The 15,429-nt window shown below is 41.1% G+C and overlaps 1 protein-coding gene across 2 annotated transcripts; it reads left to right on the top strand.

Annotated features, from left to right (window-relative positions):
* The first annotated feature begins 5,459 nt into the window (after window positions 1-5,459).
* Window positions 5,460-10,362, top strand: ces3 (carboxylesterase 3). 2 transcript variants are annotated; one of them, XM_014124278.3, is made up of 13 exons: window positions 5,460-5,596; window positions 5,873-6,071; window positions 6,197-6,335; window positions 6,479-6,612; window positions 6,705-6,858; window positions 6,945-7,049; window positions 7,165-7,266; window positions 7,518-7,658; window positions 7,861-7,941; window positions 8,320-8,461; window positions 8,569-8,718; window positions 9,800-9,872; window positions 10,070-10,362. In XM_014124278.3, the coding sequence occupies exons 1-13, from the start codon at window positions 5,488-5,490 to the stop codon at window positions 10,248-10,250; spliced, it is 1,710 nt and encodes a 569-aa protein (XP_013979753.1). In that variant the 5' UTR covers window positions 5,460-5,487; the 3' UTR covers window positions 10,251-10,362. The 2 variants fall into 2 exon arrangements, with proteins under 2 accessions (XP_013979753.1, XP_013979754.1); XM_014124279.3 differs by having other exon boundaries at window positions 5,470-5,596; window positions 5,876-6,071.
* Window positions 10,363-15,429: the final 5,067 nt, after the last annotated feature.

The following is a 15,429-nucleotide window of genomic DNA, read 5'->3' as shown; positions in this document are numbered from 1 at the left end:
TAAGCAGAGACACAGAGCTACAAAATTGTATATCATATACTGCATTTGCGGAACAATGGGAAAGTAATTCTGCTTTGAAAGTTCCTAAACTTGTAACCTCACTTGTGAGAAAATGGCCTTTGAATGTTTTGGTACCTACTGGAGAGCTCTTCTTTGTCTACACCCATTCAGCATCATTCACACCCTCTTAAACTTTATCCCCACCCATCTCTTTAACCTCTATGGGCTATGTGGGACGCAAGCGTCCCACCCCTGGTACACCCTATCAACAACAGGTGAAATATCAAGAGCGCCAAATTTGAAAACAATTAAATGTCATAATTCAAATTTCTCAAACATACAACTATCTTACACCATTTGAAAGATAAACATCTCCTTAATCTAACCACGTTGTCCGATTTCAAAAAGGCTTTACGGCGAAAGCATAAAGTTAGATTATGTTAGGAGAGTACATTGACAATAGCTGTGTGTAATGTTTTGTCAATTCAAAGACAGGCGTCACCAAAAGCAGAAAACCAGCTAAAATTATGCACTAACCTTTGACAATCTCCATCAGATGACACTCCTAGGACATTATGTTAGACAATACATGCATTTTTTGTTCTATCAAGTTCATATTTATATCCAAAAACAGCGTTTTACTATGGCGTTGATGTTGAGGAAATCGTTTCCCTCCAATAACCGCCAGTCAATCAGCACAACAAATTAAATAATTACTATTCGAAAACATTGGTAAAATATTATATTGTCATTCAAAGAATTATAGATTTACATCTCTTGAACGCAACCGGATTGCCAGATTTAAAAATAACCTTACTGGGAAATCACACTTTGCAATAATCTGAGCACTGCGCCCAGAAAAATACGCTTTGCGATACAGACTAACCGCCATGTTGGAGAGATCTAAAATCGAAAATACTATGTAAATAATCCATTACCTTTGATTCTCTTCATCAGATGTCACTTCCAGGAATCCCAGGTCCATAACAAATGTAGTTTTGTTTTCGAAAAAGCTCATAATTTATGTCCAAAAAGCTCCGTGTTGTTAGCACATGATCTATGCCCGCCGGACTTCTCTTCATGAACGAGGGGAAAAAATATATTTACGTTCGTTCAAACATGTCAAACGTTGTATAGCATAAATCATTAGTGCCTTTTTTAACCAGAACATGAATAATATTCAAGGCGGACGATTGCATTCTCTTTTAAAACGTATTGGAACGAGAGTACCCAACATGAACTCGCGCGCCAGAGTCTAATCGGCCACCACCGTTCCAAGGCTCTTGTTCGGTCAGATCTCACAGTATAAGACTCAAAACACTTTGTAAAGACTGGTGACATCTAGTGGAAGCCATAGGAAGTGCTCAAAGATTAATAAGCCCCTGTGTGTTTTAATGGCATAGGCTTAAAGGTAATTCAACACATCAGGTATCCACTTCCTGTCAGAATTTGTCTCAGGGTTTTGACTGCCATATGAGTTCTGTTATACTTACAGACACCATTCAAACAGTTTTAGAAAATTCAGAGTGTTTTCTATCCAAACCTGAACAATAATATGCATATTCTAGCTTCTGAGTTGGTGTAGGAGGCAGTTAAAAATGGGCACATATTTTTTTCAAAATTCTCAATACTGCCCCCTAGCCCCAAGAGGTTTTAAGGGTTGATCCGAGTGGTCTGTCCTAACAACAGCAGTCAAGCACACAAGCTAACTGGCTAACGTTGGCTAGCTTGCTAGCTACTTCCAGACACAAATGAGAGACCAGCTCTCTGACCATTTTACTCATCCTAGCTAAGTAGCTGCACCATCGAGAGCATCCTGACTGGTTGCATCACTGCCTGGTATAGCAACTGCTCGGCCTCCGACCGCAAGGCACTACAGAAGATTGTGCATACGGCCCAGTACATCAGTGGGGACAAGCTTCCTGCCATCCAGGACCTCTATACCAGGCAGTGTCAGAGGAAGGCCTTAAAAATTGTCAAAGACTCCAGCCACCCTAGTCATAGAATTTTCTCTCTTCTACCTCACGGCAAGCGGTACCAAAGCCCCAAGTCTAGGTCCAAAAGGCTTCTTAACAGCTTCTAGCCCCAAGCCATAAGACTCCTGAACAGCTAATCAGATGGCTACCCAGACTATTTGCATTGCCCCCCCACCCTCTTTTACACTGCTGCTACTCTCTGTTTATTATCTATGCATAGTCACTTTAACTCTACCTACATGTACATATTACCTCAATTACCTCGACTAACCGGTGCCCCCGCACATTGACTCTGTACCGGTACCCCCTGTATATAGCCTCGCTATTGTTATTTTACTGCTGCTCCTTAATTACTTGTTACTTAAATTGTACATTTTTTACTAATCTATTTTTTTCTTAACACTTATTTTTCTTAAAACTGCATTGTTAGTTAAGGGCTTTTCACTGTAAGGTTGTATTCAGCGCATGTGACAAATAAAATTTGATTTGGTCTGGTTATCTGCATTAACCCTTTTTGCTTTTTTTGACTGATCACATACGTTACTGTTTATTATCTATCCTGTTTCTTAGTCACTTTATTCTTAGTTATATGTATAATACCAGTCAAAAGTTTGGACACACCTGTTTTTCTTTATTTTTACTATTTTCTACATTGTAGAATAATAGTGAAGACATCAAAACTATGAAATAACACACATGGAATCATGTAGTGACCGAAAAAGTGTCAAACAAGTAAAAATATGTTTTATATTTGAGACTCTTCAAAGTAGCCAACCTTTGCCTTGCAGGAAGGGGCTGCGGTCCAGGCACTCATAAAGCTCATCCAAGACAAACTGGTATTTCTGCATGTAGGCTACATTGTATGGTGAAAAAAACTCCCCCCTCATTTTCAGAGAGGAGTTAGACCCTGGCCTTCTAGCAACCAGAGTGGGATCCGGCTTGTTTGGAGAGGTTGGTTACGTAAAAGATCACCAGAAAATCCCCACAGCCAGGAAAAGCAGTACTACAAAGCACCTCCGATGGGTGAAAAGTCATGCGTTGACATATTCCACTCTCTTGTGTTTTTTTACTAAAAGTAATGGAAAGATTTTAAAAGAGGGGAACAGTTCAATTTCATGAGTAATTTTTTTTAATGATGTTTGAACATAAAATTATTGTTTATAATATCAATAGAATACAATGTTCAATATACCACTATGTCTACTATGAAGAAAATAAACGAACTATAAAAGGAGTAAAGTTTAATGAATACAAAGCCAAGAATGGGAGTCAGAATGCACTAACCTGTTACCACCTGTTCCACTGACTTTTAAGTGTTGAAGTTCCATGTGTAACCGCTTTCAGCCACACACTTCCTGCCCTTCTAACCTGTTGTGATTTGTAGTGGTCAGACAGTATGCTGTAGCAGTCTCTGACAAAATCCAGACAGCATTACTTGTGATGTTATATATGGAGTGGCATGGCATCAGGCATGAAGGGGGCCAGGGAATAGTTAAGAGATTTATACAACGGGTGGGTTTAATCTTGAATGCTGATTGGTTAAAACCGCATTCCAGCCAGTGTCCCTTCCACAAGTTGCCACCGGCTAAATCTATGACGTTAAAATGCCTATTTTCTCTGTTCCATCTGACTGTGCAATCCACTGTCTCATCAGCTCAGCCAGGCAATTTATAAACTTGATCTCCACTATAAAAAGCATCTAGACATTATCTCACATTTCTTTTAGACTAACCTTTAGTTTTCAACAGCAGAGATTTGCGTAAACCTTGCTGTCTGTCTCTCCGACATTTGCAACATTGTTCCAATATTGAAATTCGATCTCCAGCTGTCCCATAGTAATGAACATGTTGAGACGAGACAGACAGGCAGGCAGGCAGGCAGCGTTTCTCAGCCAGTCAAAATCATGAATCAGCTGGCATCATTTTTATGGATCTATACAAAGAAATGTCAATTGAAAAAAGGTAGTGCAGCTAGTTTGCAGTCTTCCAGTTTCAGTTTGAAGTGATTGTGTTAGCTGTGTTGTTGGCTAGCTCCTCTGAACAACAGTTTCCTGACGAGAGAGCACATTTTCAATGCCAGATGAAATCGCACCTCATTAGCTCATTGTTATGGATGTATCCAAGTAAATGTCATTAGAAAGCAGCTTGAAAAAAATGCAAATGAGGCTACTTTGCTGTTATTTGTGCTGGACTTTTTGACGTGACTAAGTTAACCGTAGTTGGCTAGCTAACAGTATGGCAATGGAACATTTAGAACGAACGACTGGGTCACTTCCATAGAAAGAGAACAAAACGACTGAACGACTGGGTCACGTCCATAGATACAGAACAAAAAGACTGAACGACTGGGTCACGTCCATAGATACAGAACAAAAAGACTGAACGACTGGGTCACGTCCATAGATACAGAACAAAAAGACTGAACGACTGGGTCACGTCCATAGATACAGAACAAAAAGACTGAACGACTGGGTCACGTCCATAGATACAGAACAAAAAGACTGAACGACTGGGTCACGTCCATAGATACAGAACAAAAAAACTGAACGACTGGGTCACGTCTCTAGCAACCGAACCGATAGAACGAACAACCAGTCAGCTTGAGTAGCAACCCTAGATTTGTGTTGGGACTATATCTTGTGGAAAGATGAAATAGTATGAATAAATTATTTTAATGAAAATATGTAAATCATTCTTTTAATATGTTGGTAACCCGTTGTATAAAAGTAATAATGCCCTCGAAGCCGGTGTTTGGAGGATTTATTGGCACGATTTGCCAGGCCTCGACTTCTAGTAACATTTCCCCCCAAAAAATGTTTTGTCATTCAAGATTGGTAAACCTAAATGATATTGACCATTGCTGTGAACACTAGCTGTTAGGTCCAAAACACTGTCATAAGGTTACAAGGGCAAAGCTGGCTTAAACTGCAAATCTGCAGTGAGATACAGAGCAGCACTTCACTTAGAACAAGACCCAAGTAAAGAGGCTCTTTATTGTCAGAAGAGGCAAAGATGATTAAATGCAATCTACTGTAAACTTATTTGAACTTACTTTTCCCTTCATGTCTCACCTTATCACCAATACAGTTGCCAACTCTGACCAATTTCACTCCATAATATAAAATCCTTTAACTTTGGAACCATTTTTACCTCAGCCCTTTTTTAAAATCCTTTTAAATATTAGAGTAGGCCAACTCTTCCATAACTTTGGTATTTTGATGTTTCCTTAACCCTGCCTTACTAAGCGTGTAGTTCAAAGACCGTTGTTTGGTAAGTTGGGCTGTTGGCAGTCAAGGGTCTGGTGCAACAGAGGTTAAATCAATGGAGATATTTGTTTTCACTTCACCATGGTGGGGTTGTTATACAATGGTGTGTTTGTATGTGTGTGTGTGTGTGTGTGTGTGTGTGTGTGTGTGTGTGTGTGTGTGTGTGTGTGTGTGTGTGTGTGTGTGTGTGTGTCTGTGTACCCATTCAGGGGGAGGAGCTTGGTGTACAGAGGGGTATTTATTTGAATGTCAACTGACTGTCTCTCTCTTCTAAAGACACAGACCATGATGAGAACAACACTTCTTAGCGTGTACCTGACTATAGTATTTTTAGGTGCTTCGCTGTGCACAACAGGTAAGAAATCCTTATTTCATTATTACATTACATAACACATATATTTTGGTTACATTAACCACCAATACAATGGGAAAAGTACCACAGGGGAAAGAGGGTATATTGCAGCATACTTCATTTAATTTATTTCAGTTTAAAAGTGAAACATCCTGTACTGATGTTTTACTCCAACAATTAGTTGGCTCCTTTAAAAACAGAAACCACAGGGACAACTTAGGTGCTTAGACTTTGATCAGGTTACATGACTAAGCCCCCTTGTGTTTATTGTGCTTACAGCAGAGACTGGTCCGGTGGTCTCTCTGAAGAATGGCAAAGTTCGAGGCGAGTACATGACTGTGAAAGGCACAGAGCAGAGGGTGCAGCAGTATTTGGGGATACCCTTTGCCCGTCCACCAGTGGGTCCCCTGCGCCTGGCTGCCCCACAACCTGCAGAGCCATGGGAGGGAGAGAGAGATGGCACACGCCAGCCTCACATGTTAGATGGTTTTACTGTACTGTATCATTGGACATAGAGTGCTAGCCAATAAGGCATTGACCCAAAGAACTAACTTTCTCTCTCTCTCTCTCTCTCTCTCTCTTTCTCTCTCTCTCTCTCTCTAGGTGTATTCAGGATCCAGTTATTTCTCAGCACATAGTAAATGTAATGGCCATTGAATACGACCTGCCAGACGTGTCAGAGGATTGTCTTTATCTTAATGTATACACACCTAAAGAGGCAGCAACAGTCAAAAGACTACCGGTAAGTTATGCTGTACATATCACAGTTTAACATTTCACTTATGTCTTATACAATACCAATATGATGAAGAAACTTGGTATTTTTATTTAACTAGGCAAGTAAAACAAATTCTTATTTACAATGACGGCCTTTATCCTGCTCAGGTGTTCTTTTGGATTCATGGAGGTGGCTTGTCAATGGGTGCAGCATCTCAGTATGATGCATCACCACTAGCAGCCTATCAGAACATGGTCGTAGTTGTCATTCAATATCGTCTTGGAATTTTGGGATTCCTTAGGTATGACATAATATTCTAAATAGTACATTTGACATTGTGTTTTATTCTTAGTGCAATGCATCTGATGAATTTCTTTGCATATCTGTTAAAAGCACTGGAGATGAGCATGCACCAGGGAACTGGGGTTTCCTAGACCAGATTGCAGCTCTGAAGTGGGTCCAGGAGAACATTGAGAGCTTTGGAGGGGACCCACAGTCAGTCACCATCGCAGGGGAATCTGCAGGAGGCATCAGTGCCTCCATACTGGTAAAAAAGAGAGCCCCAGCCCAGAATCTGTCAGGGAATTAGATATAACATTATCTCATCTCAATTTATTGTGTCCAACTTGACAGACCCTGTCTCCATTAGCAAAAGGATTATTTCATCGAGCAATTTTCCAAAGTGGAGTGGCAACACTTGGAACTTACACTTCAAAAGAGCCTCTGGTCATAGCTAAGGTATTCTACCTGTCTCACAATCATCCAACACAAAGGCAAATATAACTGGCTTGTCAAACAAAAAAACACACTGATTTAAATGCTATGTGATGTTTGAACAACTCTATGTGGCCAGGTGGTGGCTAACCTGACAGAGTGTGACTACACCACTAACGAGCAGCTTGTCAAGTGTATAAGAGAGAAAACTGAAGAAGATTTAGTGAACGCAACAAAAAAGGTACGCTCTGCAAAAAAGGTAAACTAGCTATTCTTAGTGGAAACATAAGGAGGATATTTTGCATGTGCATTTCTTCTTGGCGGTTCAAATTATTAATTTCATGATTGAAATGGTTTGACCTCACCTTTAGTGTAAAAAAAACATTGAGTAGCGTCTCCCTCAGATATTACTGTTAAGTTATTACAGCAACCACCACAAGGGGTCAGGTTAGGCCTGTCTTCAACCATTGAGCCAACTTTTCTGCATTTTAGATGAAAACCTTTATGGGGGCGACCGTGGATGGAGTGTTTCTGAAAGACCTTGCAGAGGAGCTTTTAAAGAGCAAGGCGGTCGAAAAGGTTCCTGTGCTGCTTGGAGTGACAAACCATGAGTTTGGATGGATCCTCCCCTCGGTAAGTTTATAGTTTCTTAATTCAAAAACCCACTTCTATTCAAAATATCTCTTCATGTCTCTTCATCTTCAAGTTTAGGTGGTTCCCAAAATAAAAAGTGTTTTAATAAGGATTAAGTTACTGTCTTCTTGCATTTAGGAAGATGAAGGTGTGTTTAATGTCTTGGCTTTTATACAGTATGTTCTCCTATGTTTTGTAACAGTCCTTTGCTCCACCTGGATGGTCGGAGGGCTTTAACAGGCAATCAGCGATGTCGATAATGAACGTTTTCTATCCTGCTGGGGTGAGGGGTTTTCATCCACCTTGTCCTCCTCCTCCTTCTGTTCCTTTGCCTGTTACTGCTGCTGATTGCTCTTACACTCTGCATTATTAATCAATCTGAAAAAGTGTTTATGTACCATTTACATTATTGTATCATGATACAATTTAGTATTATTGTTATCATAGTAACTTAATTAAATTATGAATATTATTAAGCAGAAAATGTACCAGAATATGAAAGTACTGTTGGCCACACTGAGATGATGATATGTAGGCCTATACTATACAGCAATATCAAACCAGATTGGTAGTCAGAGTGGGTCTTGAACACACAGGGGCACTTAAACTTGTATACCTGCACAATGCCAATTCTGCAATCTGCATCTCTGTTGCATTTCAGGCCTCCGGACTTAACGATCTCATTGCAGATGAATATTTCAAGGATGCAAAAACTCCTGAAGATATACGTGATGGATTCACTGAAATGCTGGGAGATCTGTTCATGGTTCTGCCTGTTATTAAAGTCGCTGGATACCACAGAGGTCAGTTTCAGTTGGGGAAGGCAACCTCCTGTTGCATTGTAATTCACCTTATGATATGATGCCAAAAGCTCTCATGATCACTTACAATGTCTCTCCTGTGTTTTTAGATGCAGGTGCACCTGTGTACATGTATGAGTTTCAACACCGCCCAGAGATGCACAAAGAGACCAGACCAAGCTTTGTAAAGTCTGACCATGCTGATGATATTGGGTTTATGTTTGGATCATGCTTCTGGAATGGACATATAAAGATAACAGGTAGGTAGGTCTACAGAAACTACATCAGGGCCGGATTACTGACCGGGCACGCAGTAGTCTTGAAAACCCGACCCTATAGGCAACAGTGACTATAGGGTCTGGTTTCAATTACGGACTCTTTTGGCAACTTCGATAAGGGAAAAAAATTGTTACGGGATGGGCCCTCTTCAGACAGACAACTCTCCCAACAAATCATGAGGCACACATGCCAGAACGTCGCAATTTGAAACCAAAGTTTGCAGGCAAAATCTTTGCAGTGATTTTAGTGAAGGTAGTTGATGCAAACTAGCCACTTGCGAAATGCACTTATTAAAAATAACCTCCGGATCTCCATCCTGCTAGCTACTATTTTGCATTTTATTCAAACAGATAAGGTAGTGACGTAGGCAGTGACGTAGTTCATCTATGCCTAAAGAGTCCGCCATTGAAACCGGACCCTATAGTCACTGTTGCCTATAGAGTCAGGTTTTCGAGACTAGGCACGCAGGGCACATGCCCAGGGGTCCTGACCTCCAGGGGGCCCCCACTGATTTTGTTATAGTGTTTGAGACTCTCAGATTGCATAAGAACACTGCATGGCAAAACGTGTTGAAATGCAGGAAATTAGCTTTAAAACAACAAAATTGTATCTCCGCCTCTAACATGTTTCTTGCCCAGGGCCGAAGGTTTGGTTTGTCCAAACCTGAACTACATAGCCTGCTGTCACATTGGCATGGTTGATGCCATTCGTGATCACCAGAATGATTCAAATGTATTATGCAATGCAAGTTAATAAAAACTGACCTGAACGTTATAAGGAGATAGTGATTAGCCTTTGTCTGCTGAGGATATGAACAATATGAAGATTATCTTTTCACAAGATAAGAATAATAGGGATAAAAAAATAAAGATGGATCATCAAATAAATTGGTCAGGAGGCCACTAGTTAATTACCGTTATTTGTTGATTTAGAATTGTCTTGACCTTGTCTCTATTTTTATCACTAGGTCACAATTGATTAAAAAAAAAGCTTCTAGAGATCATATTAATTTCAAAACAAGGTAACGTCTGATCACTCCCTATATTCCCTTAAATGTCACAGGAACAGTCACTGAAGAGGAGAAGAAGCTGTGCAAGACAATGATGGCATATTGGGCCAATTTTGCTCGCACTGGGTAAGCACGCACTCTGACATAAACTGACGACAATATGGCTATTTCTTTGTTCTAGAACTTTTAGCTGCATGATTTTCACACAACAGTCCAGCACACCAATAGAAATAGACTCCTGAGTTACTACTTTGCTTCAATAGGCCTGTTACAGCACACTGATCCCTGGGAATGAACTAACTGTGACTTGATGTAACCCTCAGCTCACCAAACGGGGAGGAGCTGATACTGTGGCCCCTGTATGACCAGAAAGAAGAGTACATGGAGTTGGGTTTGAAGCAGGTGGTTGCTCAGAGCCTAAAGAAGGACAAGGTGCACTTCATGACTGTCCTCCTCCCTCAGAAGCTCCACAGCCTGGCAGCCGCAGCAAGTCAGGGAAACTGACATTATTAGCTTACACCTCTAAACACTGTACCTATAAGCCTAATTATTTTGACTATTTTCTTTAGGTATGTCTAGACTATAATTTGAATAAATAGTGTACTTTAATTGCAAATGTGTACTTGTCATCTTTCTGCCTCTGTCTTTCTTCATAGCCTTGTGAAGGAAAATGTTTGTGCTTTTCTAATAACCAATTCGAATGGGTTCATGCAAGTGACTGATTGAAGTGCCTGGGAGGAATTCTCACTATTAGTATCTGCAATTTGGCATTACGCCCAGAAGATTGTTTTGAGAACAAAAGGGATATCTCAGTTTCAAGGTCTCAGCTTGGAGAGAAGAAGCCTTGTGTGGTATTGGTTGGTCACATGCATGAACCAAAAATGTATGATGAATTAATTATGAATAAGCTAAATCATGCAAATATAACTTGTCTGTGTAAGCAGCATATAGGAGAACTAACAGGATTGCCCCAGCGGAGCTCACTTCAGACCGGTACTTTATCCATCTACAGTACCAGTCAAAAATTTGTACACACCTACTCATTCAAGGGTTTTTCATTATTTTTACTATTTTCTACATTGTAGAATAATAGGGAAGACATCAAAACTATAAAACAACCCATATGTAATCATGTAGTAACCAAAAAAGTGTTAAACAAATCAAAAGTATATATATTTTTTAGATTCTTCAAAGTAGCCACCTTTGCCGTGATGACAGCTTTGCACACTCTTGGCAATCTCTGAATCAGCTTTATGAGGTAGTCACCTGAATTGCATTTCAACTAACAGGTATGCCTTGTTAAAAGTTAATTTGTGTAATTTCTTTCCTTAATGCATTTGAGCCAATCAGTAGTGTTGTGACAAGGTAGGGTTGGTATACAGAAGATAGCCCTATTTGGTAAAAGACCAAGTCCATATTATGGCAAGAACAGCTCAAATAAGCAAAATAAATTGAAATATGGATAATAAAAGATATTGAAATTTGGATAATAAGAGGATTGAAATGTAGATAATGAGATATTATTACTATTAAGTACTGAGTGAATGAGAGCTGTCAGGGGACTAGCTCGATGTGAAAGAGGTGGTGTCTGAATGAATACCCCAACCAGTTCTGTTTGAGCTGAGTTTACCAGTTCTGTGAGCTGAGTTTTCAATCTATAACACTATCTAGTGGTTCTGTCCACCACCGCCCGTTAATCTACAGGTAGTGAGCACTGACAGGAGAAGCCATTGAAAAATTTGAGAGGGTAAAGCTGAGATGGGTAAGGACTGTTCATTGATGACCCTGGACACTGAGATTTCCTCGAGAACATGATATGTGTACCTCTCAGGCTGGCTGTACTGTGATCGTTGCTGGTGTTGTGGATGTAAATACCTAAGTTCTGTATGTGAAAGGAGAGAGTACTATATCCGAATATGCTGTTAAATAGAACTCTAGTGTAAATATTTAAACCCCTGTATGAATAGAACACTAGTGTAAAGAAGGAATTTGTGAAGAAGAGTATAATGGGTTACTAGATTTGATAAAGTAACAATGTGTGAATGTACAATGGGCACCGAGAGTTTAACTTGCTAGGTAGAGACTTATTATGGACAGAGCACGCCATCTACAGGGGACTGATAGACAGTGCCAGCCCAGTTTTAATACATCTTGATCCCAGATAGTTTATCTCTTCCCTTCTGAACTGGCCGATGTATTCTATAAATTTGGCACATTACATGTTAATCTTAAAATAATAGACATTTAATAAGTGTGAAGCAGAAAGTGAATATCCAACAGAAATTGTTAATAAATATATAGAGGAACAGTTTCGGCTAGACTAAAATTAAAACAATGCTTTCCAGTAAGGAGAACGTTATCATGTTTGTTCTGTTTTAAACCTTACAATAGGGGTAAAAGCAGAACATTGTTTGAGAGTGATCTGTGTGTATTAGCAGTAGTGATTGAGAAGGTCTTCCTATTTGGAAGAAGGGAGAAACCTAGTTGAAGGAAACAGATATAGAGACGAGTGAAAGTAACAAAGTGAATGGTGATATTAGTGGCTTTCAGATAGCACTCTAATAATGCAATGTCTTAGTAATTTGAAGAAGTAAATGTTTCAATACAAGTTCACATGACGAACAGAGGGATTGAGCATTGGGACTGATTATATTTGAGGCTGCCATCTGGTGTTTGGGTTAAAGATAAGCTTCCTGTGGACCAATAGATAGGCCGTCAGCACTCACTGAACTCAAATAAGGGACACAGTGGGAAAATATATTTTTTTATTTCACCTTTATTTAACCAGGTAGGCCAGTTGAGAACAAGTTCTCATTTACAACTGCGACCTGGCCAAGATAAAGCAAACCAGTGCGACACAATCAGCACAGAGTTACACATGGGATAAACAAACGTACAGGCAATAACACAATAGAAACGTCTATGTAGAGTGTGTGCAAATTAAGTAAGATTAGGGAGGTAAGGCAATAAATAGGCCATAGTGAAAAAATAATTACGTTGCACAAAAAGGGCTTCACAGGCAAGGATATTGCTGCCAGTGAGATTGCACCTAAATCAACCATTTATCGGATCATCAAGAACTTCAAGGAGAGCGGTTCAAATGTTGTAAAGGAGGCTTCAGGGCGCACAAGAAAGTCCAGCAAGCGTCAGGACCGTCTCCTAAAGTTGATTCAGCTGTGGGATCGGGGCACCACCAGTACAGAGCTTGCTCAGGAATGGCAGCAGGCAGGTGTGAGTGCATCTGCACGCACAGTGAGGCAAAGACTTTGGAGGATGGCGTGGTGTCAAGAAGGGCAGCAAAGAAGCTACTTCTCTCGAGGAAAAACATCAGGGATAGACTGATATTCTGCAAAAGGTACAGGGATTGGACTGCTGAGGACTGGGGTAAAGTCATTTTCTCTGATGAATCCCCTTTCCGATTGTTTGGGGCATCCGGAAAAAAGCTTGTCCGGAGAAGACAAGGTGAGCGCTACCATCAGTCCTGTGTCATGCCAACAGTAAAGCATCCTGAGACCATTCATGTGTGAGGTTGCTTCTCAGCCAAGGGAGTGGGCTCACACACAATTTTGCCTGAGAACACAGCGATGAATAAAGAATGGTACCAACACATCCTCCGAGAGCAACTTCTCCCAACCATCCAGGAACAGTTTGGTGATGAACAATGCCTTTTCCAGCATGATGGAGCACCTTGCCATAAGGAAAAGTGATAACTAAGTGGTTTGGGGAACAAAACATCGATATTTTGGGTCCGTGGCCAGGAAACTCCCCAGACCTTACTCTCATTGAGAACTTGTGGTCAATCCTCAAGAGATGGGTGGACAAACAAAAACCCACAAATTCTGACAAACTCCAAGCATTGATTATGCAAGAATGGGCTGCCATCAGTCAGGATGTGGCCCAGAAGTTAATTGACAGCATGCCAGGGCGGATTGCAGAGATCTTGAAAAAGAAGGGTCAACACTGCAAGTATTGACTCTTTGCATCAACTTCATGTAATTGTCAATAAAAGCCTTTGACATTTATGAAATGCTTGTATTTATACTTCAGTATTCCATAGTAACATCTGACAAAAATATCTAAAGACACTGAAGCAGCAAACTTTGTGGAAATTAATATTTGTGTCATTCTCAAAACTTTTGGCCACGACTGTATTTGTTTTTGAAATTGGCGCTCTGCAATTTCACTGGATGTTGGCCAGGTGGGACGCTACCGTCCCACGTACCCTAGAGAAGTTAACACAGTGTCCACAGAAAGGCCAGAAGTATACAGAATGGTGTAGGCTGCGTAGAGGTGCATCAGAGAATCACCAACAGCAAGAGCGACATCATTGACGTATACAGAGAAAAGAGTCGGCCCGAGAATTGAACCCTGCGGCACCCCCATAGAGACTGCCAGAGGTCCGGACAACCGGCCCTCCAATTTGACACACTGAACTCTATCTGAGAAGTAGTTGATGAACCAGGCGAGGCAGTCATTTGAGAGACCAAGGCAGTTGAGTCTGCCGATAAGAATGCGGTGATTGACAGAGTCAAAGCCTTGGCCAGGTCGATGAAAACGGCTGCACAGTATTGTTTTTTATTGATGGCGGTTATGATATCGTTTAGGACCTTGAGCGTGGCTGAGGTGCACCCATGACCAGCTCGGAAACCAGATTGCATAACGGAGAAGGTACAGTGGGATTCGAAATGGTCGGTGATTTGTTTGTTAACTTGGCTTTCAAAGACTTTAGAAAGGCAGGGTAGGATAGATATAGGTCTGTAACAGTTTGGGTCTAGAGTGTCTCCCCCTTTGAAGAGGGGGATGACCGCGGCAGCTTTCCAATCTTTAGGGATGTCAGACGATACGAAAGAGAGTTTGAACAGGCTAGTAATAGGGGTTGCAACAATTGCGGCGGATAATTTTAGAAAGAGAGGGTCCAGATTGTCTAGCCCAGCAGACTTGTAGGGGATCCTGTTTTCGCAGTTCTTTCAGAACATTAGCTATCTGGATTTGGGTGAAGGAGAAATGGGGGAGGCTTGGGCAAGTTGCTGTGGTGGGTGCAGAGCTGTTGACCGGGGTAGGGGTAGCCAGATGGAAAGCATGGCCAGCTGTAGAAAAATGCTTATTGAAATGTATCAGTAGTGACAGTGTTTCCTAGCCTCCTCCCAGTGCAGTGGGCAGCTGGGAGGAGGTGCTCTTATTCTCCATGGACTTTACAGTGTCCCAGAACTTTTTGGAGTTTGTGCTACAGGATGCAAATTCCTGTTTGAAAAAGCTAGCCTTTGCTTTCCTAACTGCCTGTGTATATTGGTTCCTAACTTCCCCGAGAACTTGCATATCGCTGGGGCTATTTGATGCTAATGCAGTATGCCACAGGATGTTTTTGTGCTGGTCAAGGGCACTCAGGTCTGGAGTGAACCAAGGGCTATATCTGTTCTTTGTTCTACATTTTTTTTAATGGGGCATGCTTATTTAAGATGGTGAGGAAAGCACTTTTAAAGAATAACCAGGCATCCTCTACTGATGGAATGAGGTCAATATCCTTCCAGGAAAGGCCTGCTCGCTGAAGAGTTTTAGGGAGCGTTTGACAGTGATGAGGGGTGGTTGTTTGACGGCGGACCCATAACAGATGCAGGCAATGAGGCAGTGATCGCTGAGATCCTGGTTGAAGACCGCAGAGGTGTATTTAGAGGGCAGGATGGTC

This window comes from Salmo salar, chromosome 10, assembly GCF_965601325.2.
Source record: "Salmo salar chromosome 10, fSalSal1, whole genome shotgun sequence".
NCBI lineage: Eukaryota > Metazoa > Chordata > Actinopteri > Salmoniformes > Salmonidae > Salmo > Salmo salar.
Note: the sequence above shows the minus strand (reverse complement) of the source record. Positions and strands in the feature narration are given on the sequence as shown.